We start from the raw sequence: 24,900 nt of genomic DNA on the forward strand, positions 1-24,900 counted from the left end.
AGTACAGAGACTGAGGTGCTTTGGGGATAATCAAGAACAATGACGAGCAAATAGTTGGATATATAGGTGAACAGTTCTGTGGAAATGTCTGGGCTGGATGAAGAAATTTGGGTGTCAACGGCATATTTACTGAGAGGCTGGGTGAAAACCCTTGCAGAAAGAGAAGATTAAAAAGATAAGAGAGCCTAGGACTGGATTTTAAGGAGTACAATGTTTAATTGCTTGCAGAGGAGAAAGAGCCTGCAAAGGATTCTGGGAAGGTAGATAGGAGACTTGGAAATCAAAGGGAAGAGTGTTCCAGAGGGAGAGGTCAACAGTGTCAAATGCTGCTGAGAAGTCAAAGCATTCTTTAGACTTAACAAATGGAGGTTATATGAGTTATTTATTGCTGTGTAACAATATCCTAAACTTCAGCAGCTTACAACAACAAATGTTTATTAACTCATACTATTTCTGAAAGCCAGGAAACCAGGAGCTGCTTAGCTGGATGGTTTTGGCTCAGAGTTTCTCACAAGGCTGCAGTCAAGATGTCAGGCAGGACTGCAATCATCTGAGGGCTAATGGGGCTGGAGGATCCTCTTCTAGGACGGCCCACTCAGAGCTGGCTTCCTCAGAGCAAACAATCCAAGAGAGAGAGGTTGAAGCTACAATGTGACTCAGCCCCAGCAGTCACACATCATCACTTCCAGCATATTTGATGCACCGGAAGTAAGTACAACCCACACTTAAGGAGAGAGGATTAGACTCTACCTTGTAAATGAGGAATATTAAAGAATTTGTGGCCATATTTTAAAACTACCACAGATGTCAGGTGACCTGAGTGAGCACTTTATCTGTGGAGTATTGAGGGACAGATTGGAGTGGGTTGAGAAGTCAATGTGAAGCCAGGAAATGGAAGCTGCTAATGTAGATAACTCTCTCTGGAAGTTTATGAAGGAGACAAAAGAAATGGGATGGAAACTAGAGGAGAAAGTGAATAGAGTGAAAAGAAAGTTCAGGTTGTGGCTGTTTTTAAGATGGGACAGACTTACTCATGTTTAAGAGCATGGGAAGGACAGAGATGGAAAGGAGCAGTGGGATACACAGATAAGGGAAAGAACATGTGAGAGTGTAAGGTTTGAGGACGATGGGAGGGAACTGCGTGCAGAGCATAGCTGTAGAGCTCAGCCTTAGATGTGATGAGAAACAGCACATCTGGGGCTCCTGGGTAGCTCAGTTGGTTAAGCGTCTGCCTTCGGTTCAGGTCATGATCTTGGGGTCCTGGGATCGAGCCCCTCATCGGGCTCCCTGCTTGGCAGGGGGCCTGCTTCTCCCTCTCCCACTCCCCCTGCTTGTGTTCCTGCTCTTGCTATCTCTCTCTCTGTGTCAAATAAATAAATGAAATCTTTTAAAAAAAAGAAAATAAAAGAAACAGCACATCTAATGCCTCAGAAGGGCAGAAGGAGAGGATGGATTAGTTGTGGGCGCATTGGAGTTTGGCTTGGGGAGGATGAGGGAGTTCCCATCTGACGGTTTCAATTTGCTTTGTGTGAAAAATAGCAAGGTCTTCTGAAAGTATGAAGGGGGCTAGAATAGTCAGAAGTTTAAGGAGAGTAGTAAATGTGACATAAATAACTGTAAAAAGTGGGAAATCAAATTGATTAGAAAAGTGGAGAATCACGCAAAAGTGTTGAGGGCTGATATGATGTTGCTAATCATATTAGTCTGCTGGAATTACAAGGAAATCTCTTAAAAGGGAGAGCAAATGGTATCAGATTAAAAGAGAAAATCATGGGGCACCTGGCTGGCTCAGTCTGTAGAATATACCACTCTTGATCTCAGGATCATGAGTTCAAGCCCCATGTTGGGCACGGAGCCAACTAAAAAAAGTAATGAATAAAAATAAATAAATAAATAAATTTGTTAAAAAAGAGAAAATCATAACCTCAAATTTCCAGAGGAAAAAAACTGAAACAAAAGGTGAGAGCAACTAAGAGTTTCTCCAGCCTCAGAGGCAGGGGATGTGCAGAAATACGAATGAGACATGGTCAACTAATAAGGTAATTCTTCCCAGCTTTTGTCAAGCAACTGGCAGTAAGAGAAGTGAGTGTCCGTATAAGAACCTAAGCCAAAGAGGCAAGGCATTGCCGTGCCCATGATAATAATGTGGTTGTCCCCAGTTCCAGTTCTAGATATTAAAGAATATTCCCCACCCAGCAGCAAGTCCAAATTCTTTCCTGAAATTATGGGCAACAAGATGTGATAAATAGGTGCAGCACTCACATGTGGGCTAATAGGGAACTTCAAAAATTAAGATGAGCACCCAACCAAGAATGACAAAACATTTGAGGAATGTTTTAACATCAAAAATGAGAAACACCACACCCCACAAAAGAGAGAAGTAACACCTAAGGAAATAGAGTAGACCAAACAGAACATGACTTAGTTCTTCTCTCCTATGAGCCAGGGGGAAGAAACTGGCTCAGGGTGTCTTACACCTGAACCCCAGCTTCGAAATTCACAAGTCAAGAATTTGCCTCTTTTGTATTCTGGTTCTATTGTGACAATCTTCCTCAAGGCAAAGGATGACTCAGAGTCTAGTCATCTGAATAGAAAGTTACATACTGGATAAAAACACATGGGTTTAAATATCAAAATATTTTCCCAACACACCAAACAAAAGATTATGTTATATATGTTACAATGTTAATGTAACAAACAGTAGAATTCAAGATGGAAAGCACTAAAAGGAACAGTGCTATTTCATATCAGTAAAAGAACAATTAACAAAGAAGTACTGAATTTTTATGTATCTCACATCAGAGCTTTTAAGTAAATAGACCAAAATCTAATATAAATGTCAGTTAAGAGGATGAATTTTCTCTCTTAATACCTAATGAAATGAGCAATAAATAGTACACACATGTTGTCAACATTAGCCAAACTGGACTGGTGGCCAAGAAAATAACCAGAAGGATCTGGAACAAATGGAGAGGTCCAACTTCACTTGGCTCCCAGAAGCATTACTGGTTAATTAATAAGATCCTGAAGATTCTTGCTAATGGCATCAAACCTGGAATGATCCAACTCAAATAAGAATCTTTATCTTTTACCTCTTCTTTAAAAAAAAAATTATTTATTCATTTGAGAGAGAGAGCACATGTACATGAGCAGGGGTGGGGGCAGAGGGAGAGGGAGAAGCAGGCTGTCTGCTGAGCAGGGAGCCCAAAGTGGGGCTCTAACCCAGGAGCCTGGGATCATGACCTGAGCAGATGCTTAACCAACTGAGCCACCTAGGCACCCCTCTTTTACCTCTTCTGACTAAGAAAGTAGTACATATGGCTCCTGGAGAAGAATGGGGAAGGTAAACAATGGGACTGACTCTCAAACAAAAGGGAAAATTTCAGAACTACCCACTGAACTGGAAGAATGTCCCAAAGAAGAAATAGACAATAAACATTGAAAAGATTGTTTTAAAGACCACTGACCAAAGGCCTCTAGGAAAATAACCATATAAAAAAGTTAGATTTACCCTCCTACAGCAAGGGACAAAGTACTCCAGAGGAACTGTAGAGGCCTCAGCAAGAGGACCTTGGAAGGGGCTTCTCACAGTATTGGGACTTGTGCTGGATTAGTCCCAGAAAAGTTAAAGAAGTAGGGACCAGTTATGGATTGAAGGTTGTCAAAAAGTTGGGGCAATTTAGTGGCTGGATATCTGAATAATTTTTATCTAGGAAGTATGAGGATTAAAGCAAGGCTAAAGCTGTCATTGGTAAAGGAGCAGCTGTGACTCAGTTTAGTCAGAAGTGGGGGATGTTGTATTGTTTTTATGGTTGCAAAGTGGTCTTTCTCTGTCTTGTTCCAGAAATGGTCACAGAGTGGCCATGTGTACATTTTATTTATATTCTAAGAAGTATTGGGTTTTTTAAAAAAGATTTTATTTTTTTATTTGAGAGAAAGAGAGAGAGAGAGCATGTGAAAGACAGAGCATGAAAGCGGGGGCGGGGAGGGGCAGAGGGGCAGAGGGAGAAGCAGGCTCCCCAGTGAGCAGGCAGCCCAACTCCCAGGGATCATGACCTGAGCCGAAAGCAAACACTTAACCGACTGAGCCACCCAGGGCCCCTTAGTATTATTTATGTTCATTTGGGAACATCATGTCCTGGCTGCTAGCTGTCAGCAAGGGAGCTTTACACTTTCTCAAGAAAATCAACCTCCCTAGTAGTTAAGTAAATACAAACTATCAACAAATATCTTTTTTCATACATCAGATTGACAAAAATAAAAAAGTAATAATACCCAGTGCTAAGGGAAATGTAAGGAAATAGGTTTTCTCATACATTATATATACTGTGAATTGTTATAACTTTTATTATTGTTACAGAGAATTTCAAACACATATAAAAGAAGACAATGGTATAATGAATTCCCATTATATCAGCTTCAATCCACTTCTCTCCCTTCAGTACTTTTCTGAACCCAATTACTTCATCCATAAATATTTCAGTATGATCTCTACCATTATCACATCTAAAAAAAAAAAAAACCATTCCTTAATTTAATGAAATATCTAGTCAGTGTTCAAATATCCAATTGTTTTATAAATATACTTCTTAATTTTATAGTTTACTTGAATCAAGATCCAAATAAGGTCCACACGCAGCTTTTTAAAGTAATATGGCATAATACATTTAAAACAAAAAATATAGGGGCTCCTGGGTGGCTCAGTCAAGTGTCCAACTCTTGATTTCAGCTCAGGTCATGATCTCAGGATGGTGAGATCAAGCCCCGTGTCGGGCTCTCTGCTGGGTGTGGAGCCTGCTTAAGATTCTCTCTTTCCCTTTCCCTCTGCCCTTCCTCCCACCCAGTTCCCTCTCTCTCTCTCTCAAAAATAAATAAATAAATAAATAAAAATTTAAAAAAATATATATATATACATACCCTCTGATCTAGTGATCCTAGTCCTAACAATCTAAGAACAAATCTATGAGAATATTTATTGTGGCCTTATTTGTAATAACAAAAAACTTGAGAACAACTTAAAAGTCCACCAGTGGAGGAACTCTCTATTGATGAATAATGTGGATGTCTGTAGTATGGGTAACTATGTTGCTGTTAAAAAATCAACTTGGATCTGTAGCTACTGATCCAGCAGGCTGCCCTGATGAATTAAAGAAGAAAGGATGTAACTGAGAAATATGTATAGTTTATGATCTCGCTTTTGTAAAAACAAATGGCAACTCACAACCTTTGACATGTATTTTATACAGTTATTTATATGTGTATACATGTATCTGTAGATCTTTTCCACTAGGCTTACATGGTTATGGAGAAAAATGCGTGGGCTCACATACTTGCACAAACATTGGGTACATGATGGTGGGCAAGGGAAAGTGCTTGAAGCAAGGGAAAACAAGAATAAAAACAGATTAGGGGCGCCTGGGTGGCTCAGTCAGTTAAGCATCTGCCATTGGCTCAGGTCATGATCCCAGGATCCTGGGATCAAGCTCCACATTGGGCTCCCTGCTCAGCGGGGAGCCTGTTTCTCCCTCTCCCTCTGCTGCTTCCTCTGCTGCTCCCCCTGCTTGTGCGTGCTCTGTCTCTCTCTGATAAATAAATAAAAATAAAATCTTTAAAAAAGAAAAGAATAAAAACAGATTAGCAAAATGGGAAAATATTTATGGTATGGTATATGTTAACAAAGACAAAAGAAAACTTAATTTAAATGGTAGATTTTTATCTAGGATTTTTTTTTTTTCAAAAGAAAATAACATTGGGAAAAAACCATTAACATTATTAACATTATATAAGTGTGCATATATATTCATAATAATCAAATAAATACATGTTAGAACAAAAAAATGAGAGCAAACCAATTTTTGTCTATTTAATTTGTCAAAAATACTAATGCAGGGATGCCTGGGTGGCTCAGTCGGTTAAGCAGCTGCCTTCGGCTCAGGTCATGATCCCAGAGTCCTGGGATTGAGTCCCGCATCGGGCTCCTTGCTCAGCAGGGAGCCTGCTTCTCCCTCTGCCTGCTGCTCCCCCTGCTTGTACTCTCATTTTCTCTAGCAAATAAATAAATAAAATCTTAAAAAAAATACTAATGCAGAAAAGGTCTGTTCAGATAATTATGTTGTACAAAGTGGTGTTGATGTAGTTTTGAAACGTTGGTGAGGTCCGGAGCCAATGGCCAAGAAAGAATTCTTGAGACGTCTTTGGTGCAAAAAAAGTTGATTTTAATTAAAGCATGGGGACAGGACCCATGGGCAGAAAGAGACTGCTGCCCCAGGGTTATGAGGGTTGGCTGATTATATACTTGGGAGTTGGGGGAGGTAAGGAAAAAAGGGAGGTGTTCAAAAGGACTTTCATATGCTAAAGAAGATTTATAGGATACTGGAGGCCTTGCTATTGTCAAGCTAAGGTTGTTTTTCCTTCTAGTAAGACACTAGCATTAAGATAGTTGGGAGCTTTCTGGAGGAATGTTACACTCTTTCTATTACAAGTCCTTGTAAATAGGATGCAAGTCATAAAGAAACTTAATATTGTTTACTTTCCCTTCTGCCTCTGTTTCCCACAACACCCATGGAAGGGAGGGTGATGTTAGGGCTCCAGAAAATTGAGTTATGGGTCTCTGGAAGTTAGGCTAATGATAAGAATGCTTTTTCCTTGTAAATCGCTAAGACTTTGGTAAACTGATGGAGACTCTTGTCTTGCAGGACTGTGATCTCTATTTAGTTAACCATTCGTTTTTCCTTCCCTTAGCTTTAGGGCAGCCAGGAGTGCCTGAGGAATGTTAAACATATCCTACTGGGGGGGGGGGGGAGGAGGTTGCAGGGTGTCAGCTTGTGCTTTGTCCTCAGCTTGCCTTCTGCTCCCTCATCAGTGTGACTCACTTCATTTCCTTCTTAACTTTGCAGATACCAAGGCAGGCCTCATATTTGGTCAAAATTGCCAAAGCAATCCTGGAATGCCTAGTTTAATGCAGTGTCACCTAATAAACCCCATAAAACTAAGGTTGCCATTGTGGTCATTAATGCAATTTGGCCTGACTTGGTGTACTAATCCAATTATTACTCCAATCAGAAATGTAAATTTCTTCAGTCTGTATTTTCTACTACACTAACTGCTAATGAACAAGTTGTTAGGTACAAAGACAAGATTTATGCAATTCATCCTCCCCCAAATCATTTCCTACATTATTCTAATTTAATGGACTGCTTTGTTACACAGGTTCTTTTGAACTCAGCTTCCGCAGGAGGCCACCAGTCCTATAGGTAAGCTGACTCAAGTCTCCCACTACTTCCCCCCATTCAATTTAAATTAATGAATTACCATAATGCCAAATGTTCCTTCAAACAGTATGCACCACTCACATAATTGTAAACAGAAATGTAAAGCCAACATCAAAATTGCATGGTCATACAAGGATTCAAAATGTGCTTATAATTATGTTTTAATACTATTATTCACTTGAAAATTACAATTTTTTTCTTTTTTCCCTTCAGAGAATTTGCAGACTCCCAGGAGGTCCATGCACCAAATGGAGGAGATTTAGGATTTTAAGAAGCTTATTGATGAAAGCTGCTAGGACGATAACATCACCAATTAGCCTTTTAGTTCAATTCTAATTTAGAGCAGATTAGCCTTGCAATCAGGAGCTCCTAGTTTCTCTTTCTTTTCTCCCACTCCCCAAATTGGACCATTTCCCCATCAAACAATGCTATTTCAAAATTTTTAACAAAGAATTTGGCTTTCAATCAGCAATTCTACTTCTAGAATCTAACTCAAAGAGATATTTGATTCAGAGCACAAAGATGCAAGTACAGAAGTTAGAAACTGTAGCATGATGTTGTAAACATCCTAACTGTTCATTATTAGGTAACTAGTTGAATACATTATCCAAGCAATGTAATATTACCTTGCTCAATAATACCTTATCTATTCACACAAATTCTACTGATAGCTATTAAAAAGATGAACAGTCTAGGGGAAAAAAGTAGTGAAGATGGATGAACATTTTCAAGGAATAAACTACAAACAGTCAATGAACATTTGAAAAGTATCTCAACTTCATGCATAATAAATGCAAATCAGAACAAAATAACAATTTTAACTCATTTGATTGGCAACAACTAAAAAGTTTGATAACTAATGTTTGTGGAATTTTAGGAAATAAGCACTCTCGAACACTTTTGTCATAATGTTATTTGGTGCAACCTTTCTGGATGATGATTTGGCAGTTTCTACCTACACATAAAACACATACACCCTTTAACCCAGTCCCCAGTGCTTAAGATTTTCTCTATGGATATGCTGGCAAGCCTTGTTAAGATAAGTACAAAGATGTCCTTGCAACATTATTGGTAATAGTAAAATCAAAATTGCATAATAAACAAACAAAACCCTGAAAACAACCAAAATATCCACCTTGGGGAACTGGTTAAATAAATTGTGGCATATCCTAACAAATGACTTTTTTTATGCAGGTGTTAAAAAGATATATTTACCTTACAGTTAAGAAATGATCCCCAAAATATATCAAATGAAAAAGCAAAGTAAATAACTCTATATAATAATGTGACCTTTTTTGTGTTAAAAAACAAAAAAAGAGAGAAATACAGATATGTAAGTAATTTTGTATGTTTGGAAGGATTCACAAGAAACTAATAAAGGCATTTGGCCTTGGGAAGACTGAACTAGAAAAGGGAGGGTGGCTCTCAACTTGCACTTTTTATTTTGTAACTTTTTGTAGCATGAATTTGCGAATCTCATAGATGTGTTTCTTTTAATTTTACAAACTGTTCAATGTAGGATATCAAGGTTGAGAGAATGTGATACACTTTTTTGTTTGCTTCTTTGTGTTTTCTATCAAATAAGAAGAAATATGTCATACTGTTTTAAAAATATTATGAGCCAATAAAATGGATACTGTAGATCTATATTCACTGAAACAGCAAACTGTAAGGATATATTTTTTGAACTAAGAAAGCCAATTGCCATACAATGTGCATAGTATGATCCTGTTTGTGTAAAATTGTGTGCACCTGTGAGTATTCACCATTCAGAGATGTCTAGAAAGATGTAATCCAAGTGGTGATGTGGTTACACATTCTGTTTTATAACCATTCTAAATTGCTTTAATTTTCTCAAAATGAGGATGTATCATCTTTGAACAGAGAGGATAAAACAAAATTTTTATGAAGATTTTGACATCTACTTGACATCTCGGCAAATTAGAAACAAGGATGGAAACGGGGAAAGGATAAGAAAATTATTTAAGTTATGTACAATGAGAGGCTGCCTACTAAAGCAGTCCAGTGGAAAAGTTAAGAGTGACCCAAAACTGGGAGATTATACCTGGAATCCAGCAGGAAGGACAGAGTGTTCCCTAAGGCATGGGAGAAACCTGAGCTGGCTAGCTGTAGCATAAACAAAAGTGGTCTGTAGGCATTGACCCTGCTATATAATGAAAAAAAGAAAAATGACAGAAAATGACAACCTTTGAAAAATGTACATCCACCAAAAAAAAAAAAAAAAAGTCCCCAGTAATAAGGCAGAAAGCCCTACTGCTTAGAACATTTTTACTACAAATGATGGTTTCAAATCTCCATGCTAAAGTAGACATGCTCTTTGGATAAAGCTAAAAATATATGTCATTTTGCTAAGTACATATGAATACAAGCAAATACACAGAAAAGCTCTAGAGGAGGAAACACAGAACCAACGAAGAGGAGGAACTGGGATCAGGATGGAGGAGGTGGTCAAAGGAGCTTTTAACATTGTCCACAATGTTTCAATTTTTTGATAAAAGGAAAATATTCACATATTTTTATTGTAATAACATATACCTAAAATGTACTATCCTAAGCATTTTCTTTCTTTTTTTTAGGTAGGCTTCACACCCAGCATGGAGCCCAATGCAGGACTTAAATTCAAAACCCTGAGATCAAGACCTGAGCTGAGATTCAGAGTCAGACACTTAACTGACTGAGGCACCCAGGCACCCCTTAAACCATTTTTAAGTGTAAAATACAATGGCATTAGGATATAGTAACAATATTGTGCAACCATCACCACTATCCATTTCCAGAACTTTCTCATCTTCCCAACAGAAACTCTGCACCTATTAAATAATGCCCCATTCTCCCTTCCCCTAGCCCCTAATAACTTTATTCTATTTTCTATTTCTATGAATTTGCCTTTTCCCGTTAGCTCATGTAAGTAGAATCATACAATACTTATCCTTTTGTGACTGGCTTTTTTCATTTAGCATGATGTCCTCAAGTTTCCTCCATGTTGTAGCATGTGTCATAATTTCCATTAAGGCTGAATCGAATTCTAAATTGTTTATCCCTTCACAGGTTATTTCCACCTCTTGGCTATTATAAATAACATTGCTACGAAGATAGGTGGGTAAGTATCTGTTTGCATCTCTGCTTTTAAAGCTTTGGGGTAAATACCCAGGAGTAGAATTGCTGGATCATATGGTAATTCTATGTCTAACTTTTTGGGGAACTGCCAAACTGTTTTTCACAGCAGCTGCATCATTTTACATTCCCACCACCAATGAGCAAGGGTTCCAATTTCTCCACATCCTTGCCAAAACTTGTTTTCCATTTTTTTTAAATAATCGCCATCATAATGGGTGTGAAATGGTTTTGATTTACATTTTCACATATTTTTTCATATGTAAGTTTTTAATTAAAAATTATTTTTAAAAAGAAAGTAAGGGATCGAGATTTGTCTTCTGCATTCACAAACTAGGGCTGCTAAGCTCTCTAAGAAGCAATGCCTAGCTTGCTCAGTTTCATTCCCAGCCCCTAACAAGGTGCCTGGCACCCAGTAGGCACTCAGGACTACGAGTTTCTCCTGCCATCCAAAACTGGAGTGCTCTTGTGAAACCTTTCATAAGCTGAAGTGGCGTAAAGCAAAGAAGCAATTACCATTAATTTATATGGAATTTTTTGAGTATTCCCAGACCCAAAAAATAACCTCTCTTAGGCTTTTCCATTACCATAGGACACATCTCACTAAGAGTTAACAAAACAAATTGAGAGAAAGCACAGATGCTCACAGATACAGTTCAAAGCTACAGTGGCTTGATGCTGAGATGCTGAGCCTAGTTGCTGGGGATGGAGCTTGGCAGGGCAACTCTCACTGCTGGGGGAGCATGCTGCCTCTATCATGGCTGGTTGCAAAACAAATACTGAACACTATGTTTGCTTTTTGCCTTTTTTCATAAGAATGAAAATCCTCTTCAGATTTCTTTTGGTTAGCGAAAACAGATACTAATGTAGGTCTTCCATAAAAGCAAAGTGGTATAATATGAAACTTCCAAAAAGTGGGAATATTCATTGAATGAATAAATGACTGCATTAGCCTCTCAATGTATATGGGATTGATGTATGAATTAAGGGGAATAAGTCTATGAAGAAGTATCACCTTGAAAAACACACAAATACTATTCAGCCATAAAAAAAGAAGGAAATCCTACCATTTGCAACAACATGGATAGACCTTGAGAGCATTATACTACGTAAAATAATTCAGGGAAAGACAAATACTCTATGATCTCACTTATGTGTGGAATCTAAAACATTAAACTTATAGAAACAAAAAGTAGAGTAGTGGTTGCCAGGTTTGGGGGGGTGTGGAAATGGGAAGCTATTAATCAAATGGAACAAAATTTCAGTTTTAAGATAAGTAAGTTCTGGGCGTCTAATGTACAGCATGATGACAACAGTTAATAATACTTTATTGTGCTTGAAAGCTGCTATGACAGGAGAGCTCTAATGTTCTCACTATAACAACAACAACAAAATGATAATTATGTGAGGTAAAGGACGTGTTAACTAACTTTATTATGGCAAACATTTCACAATATATGCATGTATCAAAATATCACATTATACATCTTTTTTAAAAAGATTTTATTAGTGGGGCGCCTGGGTGGCTCAGATGGTTAAGCGTCTGCCTTCGGCTCAGGTCATGATCCCAGGGTCCTGGGATCAGCCCTGCATCGGGCTCCCTGCTCAGCGGGGGGCCTGCTTCTCCCCCTCCCTCTGCTTCTCCCCCTGCTCATTCTCTCTCTCTCTCTGTATCTCTGTGTCTCGAATGAATAAATAAAAAAAACCTTTAAAAAAAAAAAGATTTTATTTATTCATTTGAGAGAGAGAGCCCAAGCAGGGGGGGAAGGGCAGAGGGAGAGGGAGAAGCAGACTCCCTGCTGAGCAGGGAGCCTGATGCAGGGCTCCATCCCAGCACCCTGGGATCTTGACCTGAGCTAAAGTCAGAAGCTTAACGGCGGAGCCACCCAGGTGCCCCAAAATATCACATTATACATCTTAAACTTACACAATGTTATATGTCACCTATATCTCAATAAATCTGGAAAAAATAAAATAAGACAAATCACTCAGAAAAAAAAAAAGAAAAATACACACACATACTAGTTTTTGAAAAAGACACCATCATTTTGGAAGCCTTGGGTAAACAAAATATTTCAAGACAGATCCAGGATGACCAAGCAACACTACTTACAGTTTTAAGAAAAGCAGCTTGAGGGCCAGTATTCTTCATCTGGGTTGTCAGATAAGGACAGGGTACTTTTCAAGTATACTCTTATTACACAACCAGGGACTCTGTGTTTCCTGAGTTTCAGACAGGATGGCTGATGAGAAAGATATATACAATCAGAACACTGCTGTACCCCTAAAGTCCTATCACTTTTTTTTTTTTTAGAGAGAGAGAGAGAGCATGCGCACTCAAGCCGGGAGGGAAGGGCAGAGGGAGGGAGAGAGAGAACCTTAAACAGGCTCCATGTTCAGCGCAGAGCCCGATGCAGGGCTTGATCTCACGTCCCTAAGATCATGCCCTGAGCCAACATCAAGACTTGGAGGCATAGCTAACTGAGACACCCAAGTGCCCCAGTCCTATCACTATTTTTATGATCGAAAGTTAGTTACTAATATTAATCGCTTACCATAAATTCTGCAACAAAAGTAGAATTAAAAATTTTTTCCAATTAGTTCATGTATCCATGGATGAATATTACTTTTTACAGATGCCAACCACCCATTACTTCTCCCTAGCTGAAGAAGATAGGGTGTTCAATTCGTTCCCCCATTCCCTTCCCACAATTTGAAAGTGCTGGGTAAAAGTGCAGGGGAAAGTCCCATTCCCCAAGCTGAGAACTTGTCTGAAAGTCGCTGAACCACTGACTTGAATGAGCCCCTGTTGTCCTTGGGTGTGAAGGAAGGGAGAAAAGAGCTAGTTGGTGCTGAGATAGGGGCCATAAGGACGAGAACTACCTGCATTTCCTTCCTTCTTGCATTAAGCATGTAAATTCTCCATGTGTGAGTCAACTAGACAGCGCAGAAGATCCCTGAGGCTTAAGGCTCTTGCTGGCACTCCCCAAGAAGCCACTCCAGCCAAGGATCCCCCCAAAACAAAAGGCTATATATTGGATTGCCCCTGGCAGGGACAGGTGGGGATGCCTGGGAGAAAGAGATTGATACTGACTTCTCCTAGGTTGGGAAGTGCATAGGGGAGGCCCCAGAGAGCAACTGTGCCCAGTCCAAGTAAGACTGCTGGCATCTGGGCTCCTGACACACTGAGAGAACTGTTACTGAAGTAGCAACAACCAGCAGAAAGATAACAAACAACTCTTCCTGGACAGTCTTGCAGAGAACATTCTCTCCTCCTCCTCATCCCTACTTGGGAGGAAACAAGAGCCAAGGGGAAAGAAGAGGACATTACCACCCCCTCCACTAATGGCTATTATAACCACAAGTCTACCTGCACAGAAGAATGGGAAAAGCTATGAATTAAATATGAGATTAAAGATTTTAAATGGGCAAGCCTAAAACATAATACTTGGAAAGAGACTGTATTAGTTACTGAAAGTGACTTCATAGTTATGGGACCTATGTCCCATACAAAGTAGGATATTCTTTTTTTTTTTTTTTTAAGATTTTATTTATTTATTTGAGAGAGAGACCGCAGGGGTGGGGCAGAGGGGGAGGGAGAGGGACAAGCAGACCCTGAGCTGAGTGCAGAGCCCCACGCGCGGTTAGATCCCATGACCCTGAGATCATGACCTAAGCCAAAATCAAGAGTTGGATGCTTAACCAACTGAGCCACCCAGGTGCCCCTAGAGTAGGATATTCTTAAGGGAATTCACTGTCAGAGACCAAGAGGATTTCTAGAGACAGTGGTAAATTGTTATTGGAGAGACAATAAAATTGTTTCATATTTATATCTCACAAGTTAAGATTTCTCAAACTGGTTATTATCATAATTTATAATTATTTATTAGTTTATTGTTTGTCTTCCTTATAAACTATAATCATCATAAACCAGAGACCATGTCTACCTTGTTCACTACTGTACCCCTTGAGTACAGCATATGTGCTTGACAAATTGTTAAATGAAGATTCCTTATCTTTTTTTTTTTTAAGATTTCACTTATTCATTTGACAGAGACACAGCGAGAGAGGGAACACAAGCAGGGAGAGTGGGAGAGGAAGAAGCAGGCCTCCCGCGGAGCAGGGAGCCCGATGCGGGGCTCAATCCCAGGACCCTGGGATCATGACCTAAGCCGAAGGCAGACACTTAACGACTGAGCCACCCAGGCACCCCAAGATTCCTCATCTTTTAAAGATACAAACTGAAATATCTCTAGAATAAACAGTGTAATGTCTTGGATTTACTTTAAAATAATTCAGGAAGGTGGGGGTGAGAGAGTGGGTGAGAATATAAGTGGAATAAGATTGATCATTCTTGAAGCTGGATGATGGGCACATGGGTTTCATTATAACCTTCTCTCTCCTTTTTTTAAAATATTTTATTTATTTATTTGACTGGGGGAGGGGAGAACAAGCAGGGTGAGCAGCAGAGGGAGAGGGGAGAAGCAGGCTCTCCACGGTGCAGGGAGCCTGATGCGGGGCTCGATCCCAGGACCCTGGGATCATGACCTGAGCCGAAGGCAGATGCTTAACCGACTGAGCCACCCAGATGCCCCTTCTCTCTCCTTTTTTTAAAAAAACTTTTTATAAAAAAAAAAAAGAAATTAAAAAAAAACTTTTTAAAATTGTGGGAAAATCATAATTCACTTTATTAATTTTAAATTTTTTCTCAATATGAAAACATTCAAATTTACATAAAAGTTAAAGTAAACAGCTGTATAACTACCATGTAGATTTGACAATGTTAACATTTTACTATATTTGCTTTATCTATATCTATCCATCCACACATTCACCTATCTTATTTTTGATGCATTTCAAAGTAACTTACAAACATCAGTATACTTCATCCCTTCACTATAGCATACATGTCATAGAGTTCAAAATTTTTTCCCTGTCTTTTTTTTTTAGGGTAAAATTTACTTACGGTGAAATCATATATTTACTATATATAAATATAACACTTAACACACACACACACACATATATATAATCTTTATATTTAAAAGTTTATATTGTTATGTTTGTGTTCCCCTAAAATTCATATGTTAAAACCCTAACCCCCAATGTGATAGTATTTGGAGATGGGGTCTTTGAGAGGTAATTAAGGTTAGATTAGACATGCAGATGGGGCCCTCATGCTGGGATTAGTGGCCTTATAAAGAAGAGAGCTCTCTCTCTTTCTCTCTCTCCCTCCCCCTCTCTCCCTCCCTCCCTTCTTTTCTCCCTCTTTCTCTTCCTCTCTCCTTCCCTTTCTCTTTCTCCCTTCCCCTCTCTCCCTCCCTCCCTCCCCTCTTTCTCCCTGTATGCATCCACTGGGGAAAGACCATGTGAGGATATAACAAGAAATCTGCAACATAAAGAGAGAGGAACCAAATTGGCCAGCACCTTGATCTTGGACTTTCCAGCCTCCAGAACTGTGAGAAAATAAATTTCTATTGTTTAAGTAACCTGACCATGTCATTTTGTTATGGCAGCCTAAGCCAACTAAGACATAGTGTTATTAGGAAGCCACTAAGGCAGTTTGATTACATAGTCTCTTAAAGATCACTTCGGCTGAATGTGGGAAAAGGAATGAGAGAGGGCAAGAATAGATGCAGGAAGACGAGATAGGAGGCTGCTGTAGTAGACTGGGCCAGAGGTGGTCTTAGCTGGCCTAAAGTCATAACAGTAGAGGCCAAAATAAGTGCAAAAAATATTTAGGAGATAAAAAGAGACAGGATTTGTTGGTGAGAAAGAAGTAGAAATCAAGCATCATGCTCAGATTTCTCACTTGAGCATTTGCTGGCTGGTAGTACCACCATTCATTGAGATAAGGAACAGAGAAGAAGAAGCAGGCTTTTATTTGAGGGGACAGGGATTCGGTTTTAGACATATTCAACTTGAGATGCCTATGAGGTTTGATACACATTTGGATACATATATCTGGAGCTTTGAGGACAGGGCTAGAGATAAACCTAGGGAGTCATCGGCATGAAAATTATCATTTAAAGCCACAGGAATAGTTGACATTGTGTAGGAAGAGGTGTGTGAAGGTGGCCTATGTCAGACCTCTGAGGAACATCAAGATTTAAGGAGTGCGTAGAGGATCAGGAGTCATCTAAGAAGACTGAAAAGAAGTAAGAGAGGTGCAGAGTCACAGAAGCCTTGAGAAGATGGTGTTTCCAGAAACAGGGAGTTACGGGCGCCTGGGTGGCTCAGTTGGTTGAGCAGCTGCCTTCAGCTCAGGTCATGATCCTGGAGTCCCAGAATCAAGTCCCAAGTCAGGCTCCCCGCTTGGTGGGGAGTCTGCTTCTCCCTCTGACCCTCTCCCTCTCATGCTCTCTCTCACTCTCTCTCATATACATAAAACCTTGAAAAAAAAAAAAAAAAGAAACAGGGAGTTAAATAAACCAAATGTCTAATGGCATTTGGTGAAGACAACTTAATGAATCCCTTCACAACAGGGATGATTTTAGTCGTTTGACCAGAACTTCTGAAATCCATTGGCCGTAGACTCCTCGCCCACCAGACCAGTGGTTTTCAATGCATGGTCCCCAGAATAGCAGCATCAACATTACCTGGGAAATTTCAGAAATACAAATTCAGAGCCTCATACAGACCTACCCGATTTAGAAACTCTGGGGTAGGGCCCAGCAATCGGTGTTTGAACAAGTCTTCTTGGTGATTGTGATACTCTCTAAAGTTAGAGAATCACTGCACTAGACAGTGCTTAGGTAGCACCTGACAACCATTCCTTTGGGAAACAATCCCTCTTCGGATAAATACAATTTCCTGTTGGACCCGTCAACACATATACCAAGTTGCTGGAGCATGAGCAACAGGATTTTTGTCAATAACCCACATTTATTGTAACACAGATCCTATCTTGATTTTAATGTTCCTACACTACAACCAGCCAACTACCTACCACTTCTCCCTCTATGGGGTATATCTTTCTTTTTACCTTTATAGCTTTGCTCATTCATAACATCTTAATTATTCCTGGCGTGTGCTACCTCATGGCTTCTCTTTGTGCATTTTTTCAAGTTTCTGATCCTGCTACCAACTGTACAAGTGTCTAAATCTCACAGTGTAAATTCCTGAGTGACACAGATTGTTGGTGAAACTGCCAACTGGTACAACTTAGGAGTAATTTGGCATCATTTATCGAAACAGCAGAAACATCACCTTTGACCCAGTAATTCCACTTCTAGGAATTTATCCTACAGACATACTGCACATGTGCACAAGGAAGTGGGGCCTCTGTGCCCCACTTGGCCACAGGCCAGGCCACCTACCCTCAGTCAGTCGGAGGCTCCTCCACCCCATCTGTCGGAGGCCAGGTCCCTCCCCTCAAGGACAGTTAGTGGACGCGGGCTCAGAGGCCTGTTCACACCTCACTTCACGCTTGGCGTCGGTTGGAAACAGGTGGGGAAGCCCGCTCAGTCTCAGCGTCACGCAAGCACGCCCGCAACACTGGCCCAAGCCGGCTGCGACTTGATTTTTCTCTCTCCTTTTTTCCTCCCTAGGAAGGGAGGACGAGTGTCCCCTGCCCCCGCCTAGCACAGCGCCCATGGCCCTGACCCGATCGCCCGCTGCCCGCTGCCCGCCGCCGGGGGCGGGGGGACAGGCTTAGGAGGGGCGGGGCGGGGCGGGGCCGGCTAGCGGGGGCGGGGCTCGGGGCGGGAAGGGGCGGGGCCGGCGGGGTGATGGCTCCGGTTGTCGCCGCTGCCGCCGCTACCGTCGCCGCTGCCGCCTCAGCAGCAGGAACCGAAGTCGCCGCCGCTACCGCCGCCGCCGCCCGGGTCGCCGGCCGCCCGCGCGCTGCCTCGGCCGGGGTCCGCAGCCATGGAGGACTTCATCGTGATCTCGGACGACAGCGGCTCCGAGAGTTCCGGGGGGGCCCGCTCGGGCAGGACGCGAAGGCTCCGCCGGGCCCTGTCCCGGACCCCCGGAGCATTGCCCCGCCGGACTGTGGTGAGTGAACGAGCCGCCGCTCGCCGAGCCCCGCCGCGGCGGGAGTGCCGCCCCGGCTCGGGCCGCGCATCTTCGCGCCCCCCTCCCCGGCTTGGCCGGCTGTCCCCTGCGCCCCCGCCTCCCGCCCCTTGGCGCCTCACAGCTGCAGCCGCTTCCCGCCTCGCCGCCCGCCGGCCTCTCCCGCCCTGAGGAGCGCCGCTGGCCTGGGCCACCGCCGCCGGGCCTCCCGGGCTCCCCGCTCCAGCCTCAGCGGGCCGGGGCTGGCGACTGCCGCCGAGCACATGGACGGCGTCTGGCGCGCCTGCGGCTGGGGGTGCGTGAGCCCGCTGCAGGCGGCGGCCTCAGGCCGGGCCGCGGGCTCCCTTGGACCCGGGGTGGGGGGCGGGGGACTGAAGGGACGCGGTCCTGGGGGCTGTCCCGGATCTCGAGGGAGGGCCGCGGGAGCGTGTAATTGTTTGGCCTGTGGTGGGTACAGATGTGTGCAGGGAGGTAACAGGAGCCTGGGCTGGGAAAGAGGGAAGCGCGGGCCTGAGCCTGAGCCAGATGGTGGCCGCGCTCCAGGGCCTGGCAGCCGAGCGAGGGGCCCGATTTTGGAGTTGTGCAGGAGGGCGATTTATTTCACTTAGCAAACATTTACCAAGCTCTAAAGGAATAGGGAGGGAAATATCTTGCTCTGTTTCTTTTTCCCTCGAGCCCCTTAGTCTTTGTCCTTCTTCCTGAGATGGTGAATGAAATATCTACGGTCCCTGCCTTTCTAGAATCCTCCACAGATATTTACTGAACCCCTAATGTGGGCTAAATGTGCTAGGCCCTGGGGATACTAAGGAGAACACAACATCCGTGGTCCCTCTCATGGAAGGTGATATATTCAACAAGTGACTATTGAGTATTCAAGGGGTGGGAGGTGGACAGGCTTTCTCTCTATGAGAAGACTCTCAACATCAGACTTCAGCAGTCTTCCCAGACTCCCATGGCCACACCCCAGAAATAAAAGCATTCTCATGCTGGTGTTATTTGTATAGATCTGTAACCAAGAATTTAAGGAAGACACCTTTCTTCATATGCAAATACTCCTTCAAGACATATCTCCTAGCTTCTGCTCCTCCAATCCCAGCTAGTTTGCAGTCCCTAAGTCTCCACTGCGAGCCCCTTCTGTTTCCCAGGTATAATGCTAAATGCTAGGTGGTCATTACAAAATGAATGGCATGCAAAACCAATTAACTTATAGTCCTGTGTAGCCATGGTTCAAGCATGAAGGATTCTCAGTAAATCTCAGTTAAGAATTTAGATGAGATGGACAGAAGAGATTTTCAAAGTAGAAGTGAGCCAACTTGGTAAGTGAATAGCAGTGTGTAGGACATAATAGACCCACAGTAAATATTTGTTGGATGAAAGAATGGTTGAAGGAAGAGAGGAGAGAGAACAGTTCAAATGGATGTTTGATTAAGTGAGAGCAAGTACAAGAGTAGGAGCAAGCTTGAGGCAGAAGAGATGCTGCATTCAGTTTGGACCTCAGAGGAGAGGACTCTGAGACTCTGGAGAAAAGTCAGGACTGGAGAGATTTGGTAATCATCCAAGTAGAAAAGAGCCCTGAGGGTCGAATTGTGACTGAGATCAGCAAGGAAAAGATTAAAGGGAGAAAAAAAGGTGGAAGGAAAAAATACTGCAGAATAACTCACAACTGCCTTTCCTCCTAGTTCTTCCTCTTTCCTATTGCTTCTTCTCTCAGTCCTCCTTAAACTTTGTCCATCTACCAGCTCCTTTTCCTCCCAGGTACTGTCCAACTTCCCTCATCCTGGCCCAGCTCCCTTCTTCAAGTGCATAGATGTCATCCTTATCCCAGTCTGTGGTGTCTCTTGTGGCCCTTCACACATATACGGATGTGTGCTCAAACTGCTCCCCTCCCCTCTGACTACCCAACCAAGCATTTTCATCTTGAGCCTTTTGAATAGTACCCAGTGTAAATCTTGCTTCTCCATATACTTACTCCAATTTTCTTAAAAATTCCAGGCTCGTTCTCCTTTTATCATTCGTGCAAATTAAATAGGGCAGTAGGATAACCATGTAAAAGATCAGAGGCAGTAAGAGACTTGCAAGGTTAAAGCCTAAAGCTCCTTTGTCTAGCTTTCCCTGAAGACCCTGCAGTCAGGGAGACCTCTTCAAATCAGGATCTCCCCCACAGCAGCTGCAAGAGCTTTGACAAGTTCTGTCACCTCTCTCAGCTTTTGCACTTGAGAATGTTGATACCTGGCAGGACCATTAGAAGGTTTTTAATGAGGCAATGCAAGGAGAATGCCTAGTATCAATGATAGCTTTTGCTACACTTTGTGTTATTTTTCAATCAAGCCTAACCTTCTCAAGCTTGGCAGGCAATGAAATAAAAGAAACAAGTTCTATTTATTTATTTTTTTCTTTTTTTACAAATATTGACTGAGAAAACAACTTGCTTGAATTCAGGAAATCAGAAAACCATCTACAATACTGTAGTTAACATTTCTGAACTCCTGGTTCTAAACCTGGGCTCTAGTCTTCATTAAGTTTATGAAGTGTGTCTGTGTTTTTCATAATACTTAATTGCTTTTTGTTTCCCATTTATAGACGCCGAACCTGTTCAGATAGTTTTTGTTGACCTAATTACAAAAAGTTTAGAAATATATGTAGAAGAAAATTAAAATTCCTGTTAATCTCACCATCCAAAAAACACCAACCAGTGTTGACATTTTGAAGTATGTCCGTCCAAACTTTTATCTGTAAATGCCGGTGTGCATTCATACATACCCGTGTATGTGTCTTCCCCGTATGTTTTTGCAAAAATGAAATTTTGCTATACATGTGGGGTTTTCTAATTTTTTTAAAAAGATTTTATTTATTTATTTGACAGAGCGAGAGAGAGAGCACAAGCAGGCGGAGCGGCAGGCAGAGGGAGAGGGAGAAGCAGGTTCCCTGCTGAGTAGGGAGCCCGATGCGGGACTCTATCCCAGGACCCTGGGATCATGACCTGCGCGGGAGGTAGACCCTTAACCGACTGAGCCACCCAGGTGCCCCATGTGGGCTTTTCTTTTAAGATTTTATTTATTTTTAGAGAGAGAGAGAGAGAGCTGGGGAAGGAGCAGAGGGAGAGGGAGAGAATCCCAAGCAGACTCCACGTTGAACTAGGAGCCCAACACAGGGCTCGATCTCGGGACCCTGAGACCATGACCTGAGCCGAAACCAAGAGACGGATGCTTAACCAACTGAGCCACCCAGGCGCCCCTACATGTGGAGTTTTTTAGCTTGCCTTTTAATACACTTTTTATCTCTTGCTGCACCAATAAATACATGCCTCCCCAATATTTTTTTTTTTAAGATTTTATTTATTTATTTGACAGAGAGAGAGATAGCGAGAGCAGGAACACAAGCAGGGGGAGTGGGAGAGGGAGAAGCAGGCTTCCCGCCGAGCAGGGAGCCCAATGTGGGACTCGATCCCAGGACCCTGGGATCATGACCTGAGCCGAAGACAGACGTGTAACGACTGAGTCACCCAGGCGCCGCCCCAATATTTTTTTAACAAGGAGGAACTTTTTTTTTAAAAGATTTTACTTAATTATTTGAGAGAGAGAGAAAGAGAACGTGAGCAGGGAGGAGGGGCAGAGGGACAAGTAGGCTCCCTGCTGAGCAGGGAGCCCAACAGGGGGCTTGATCCCAGGACCCTGAGATCATAACCTGAACCACCCAGGTGCCCCTCCTCCAAAATATTTTTAATATATTTCATTGTACAGATTTATAATTATATTTATAACTTCCTATTAAAGGATATCATGCTGACATTTCTTTTTTTTTTTTTTTAAAGATTTCATTTATTTATTCATGAGAGACAGAGAGAGAGAGAGAGAGAAGCAGGCTCCCAAGGAGCAGGGAGCCCGATGCGGGACTCGATCCCAGGACCCTGGGATCATGACCTGAGCCGAAGGCAGATGCTTAACCATCTGAGCCACCCAGGTGCCCCATGCTGACATTTCTAAACTTTCTTTGTCATAAACAACACAGTATAAAGTCCGTCATAAGTAATCTTTGTACCCTTGTTCATTTGCTTGTTTAAGATAAGTTCCTCTTAGAAGTGAGTGTGAAGTCAATAGGTATGCCCCCTTTGAGAGCTTTTGATATATATTGCCAAATTTCCTAGAGAAATTGTGCGCCATTTATATTCTTACCATACTCTTTTCTCCACTACCTAGTCACTCCCAGATATTGTCAATTTTTTTTGGTAAATATTTACTGAACACTTACTATATGCCAGGCACTTGTAGGTGCTAAGAATACAGCTGTGAATAAAACCAAGTCCCTGCCCTTGTGGAGGTTCTGTTTTAGTCAGGGGGAGACAAACAATAAACAATCACATAAATGTAATGTCAGACAAAATACAGAGTGTTAGAAAGAAAAATAGGCATTTTCGTTCTTTTAATCTTTGCTGATATGATAGTCAAATTCTGTGAGCTGTCCTGGTTTTAATTTTTTTCTTTGGTTGTGAGTCATTCTTTCAGTAAATACTTATTGAGCACATGCTCTGACCCTGGGGACCAGAGGTAAACAAGGTAACAATGGGCCTACATTCTAGGGGAGAAATATAAGTAATAAACAACTATTAAATAAGTGACCAATGTAATAGTAATTTGAGTGGAGTTGGGAACATTAGATGTGTTTTCAAAGAAGGCCTCTCTCTGAAGAGTTAATATTTGATCTGAGAACAAAATGACAGAACAGATTTGTTATGAGAAGATCTAAGGGAATTAGGTAGCAGCAAACGGTGCAGCAAAAGCAAATACTTGGAAGTAGAAATGGCATGACTAATTGGAGGAATCGAAAGGCCAGTGGGGCTGGAATGTAATGAGTGGACAACAGAGTCCTAAAAGATTAGAAATAGGTGGGCTAGGTCATATAGGGTCTTGTAGACCACAATAAGGAGTTCAGATTTCATCCTTATGTAATAAATCTTTGAAGGGTTTCAGGCAGAGGAATGACATAACCTGATTTATATTTTAAAAGGTGACTTTAGCTACTGTGAGAAGATAGTACTCTAAGGAAGGTGACCATATAATTTAGTATCCAAATGGGAATCCTTTTGCAAATGAAACGGGGCACTGACTGGAGGGGATGTCAAGCAACAGGTAAAAACTGGAACTGTCCCAAACAAACCAGAATTATAGCCACCTTCCTGTAAGAGGACCAAAGTAGAATCAGGGAGATCATTTTTTGAGGTTGCTGCAGTAGTCCAGACCAAAAATAATTGTAGCTTGGAATTGAGTGGGCTGGGATACTGGAAGGATTTGGTAGATATTTAGGAAATAAAATCAAGTCCTGAGAACTTGGATGGGGATAGTGAGGGAAAGAGAGGAATCAAGAATGATGCCCTGGTTTTGGCCTGAGCCACTGGATGCATGTTGTTGTCATTCATTGAAATGAAGAAGACTTGAGGAGGAACAGGATTGGAAGAAAGATTCAAGAGTTCTGTTTTGAAGGTGTTTTAAGTTAAGATGCTTATGGAATAGCCAACTGGAGATGCAAGGTATATTGTTTGTATTGAGTTTGGGGGCCAGGGGAGAAGTTCTGACTAGGGACACAGATTTGGTATCATTGGTACATAGATTGTAGTAAAATCATTGATCTGGATGAGATCATCTAGGCTAAGAATCTACAAGAGGAAGACCATCCTGAACTCAGGGATAGGGCACACCACAGTGTCTACCTCAGGCAAGGGAAGGAGGAGCAACTAGTGAGGTTGGAGATCAGAGTGTGAGCTGGACATCTCTATCACCGATATGTTGGAGATATATATATTTATAGAGAGAGAGAGAGAGAGAGAGATACTGTGTGTGTGCATGTGAAAATTACCTATTCTCCTATTAGGGTGTTATTTGTAAATTTTCCTTACATATTAAAGACTTTTTATGGGTTGAATTGGGTCCTCCAAAAAGATATGTTGAAGTTCTAACCAGCACTACAGAAATGTAACCTTATTTGGAAATGGGGTCGTTGCAGATGTTATAATTCAAGATGAGGTCATACAGAGTAGGGTGGGCCCTTAATCCAATATGACTGCTGTCCTTATAAGAAGACATGAAGACAGAGGAAGAACACCATGTGACAGTGGAAACAAAGATGGGAGTTGCAGCTGCAAATCAAGGGATTCCAAGGATTGCTGGTGACACCAGAAGTTAAGAGAAAGACTTGGAACAGATTCTCCCCTAGAGACTTCGAGGGAGCATGGCACTGCAGACAGCTTGATTTTGACTTTTAAGCCTCCAGAACTGTGAGAGGAAAAATTTCTTTTTTTTTTTTTTTTATTCTTATGTTAATCCCCATACATTACATCATTAGTTCTAGATGAAGTGTTCCATGATTCATTGTTCGTGCACAACACCCAGTGCTCCATGCAGAACGTGCCCTCCTCAATACCCACCACCAGGCCAACCCATCCTCCCACCCCCCTCCCCTCTAGAACCCTCAGTTTGTTTTTCAG

At 41.8% G+C, this 24,900-nt stretch overlaps 1 protein-coding gene and 1 long non-coding RNA gene across 5 annotated transcripts in view; one reads left to right on the forward strand and one right to left on the reverse strand.

The window, feature by feature from the left end:
- The window catches only part of LOC115940655 (uncharacterized), a 35,242-nt gene extending 17,206 nt beyond the window's left edge, over positions 1-18,036 (reverse strand). For 2 of the 3 annotated variants that reach the window (XR_014147001.1, XR_014146999.1), the window contains exons 1-2: positions 17,726-18,036; positions 12,520-12,649 (exon numbers count right to left, since the gene is read on the reverse strand). This is a non-coding gene — a long non-coding RNA (uncharacterized LOC115940655). Of the gene's footprint in view, positions 1-5,232; positions 5,607-12,519; positions 12,650-17,725 lie in introns of those variants that run through there. The other variant, XR_014147000.1, reaches the window with a different exon arrangement.
- Positions 18,037-18,120: 84 nt separating this feature from the next.
- SIMC1 (SUMO interacting motifs containing 1) overlaps positions 18,121-24,900 on the forward strand; it is an 89,357-nt gene continuing 82,577 nt past the window's right edge. Inside the window, exon 1 of one of the 2 annotated variants that reach the window (XM_081826352.1) lies at positions 18,121-18,404. In XM_081826352.1, coding sequence (XP_081682478.1) covers positions 18,276-18,404 — 129 coding nt within the window. In that variant the 5' untranslated portion in view covers positions 18,121-18,275. The remainder of the gene's footprint in view (positions 18,405-24,900) is intronic. The other variant, XM_081826351.1, reaches the window with a different exon arrangement.

The sequence above is a fragment of the Leptonychotes weddellii genome, chromosome 7 (genome assembly GCF_054177405.1).
Source record: "Leptonychotes weddellii isolate Sample4059 chromosome 7, ASM5417740v2, whole genome shotgun sequence".
Lineage (NCBI taxonomy): Eukaryota > Metazoa > Chordata > Mammalia > Carnivora > Phocidae > Leptonychotes > Leptonychotes weddellii.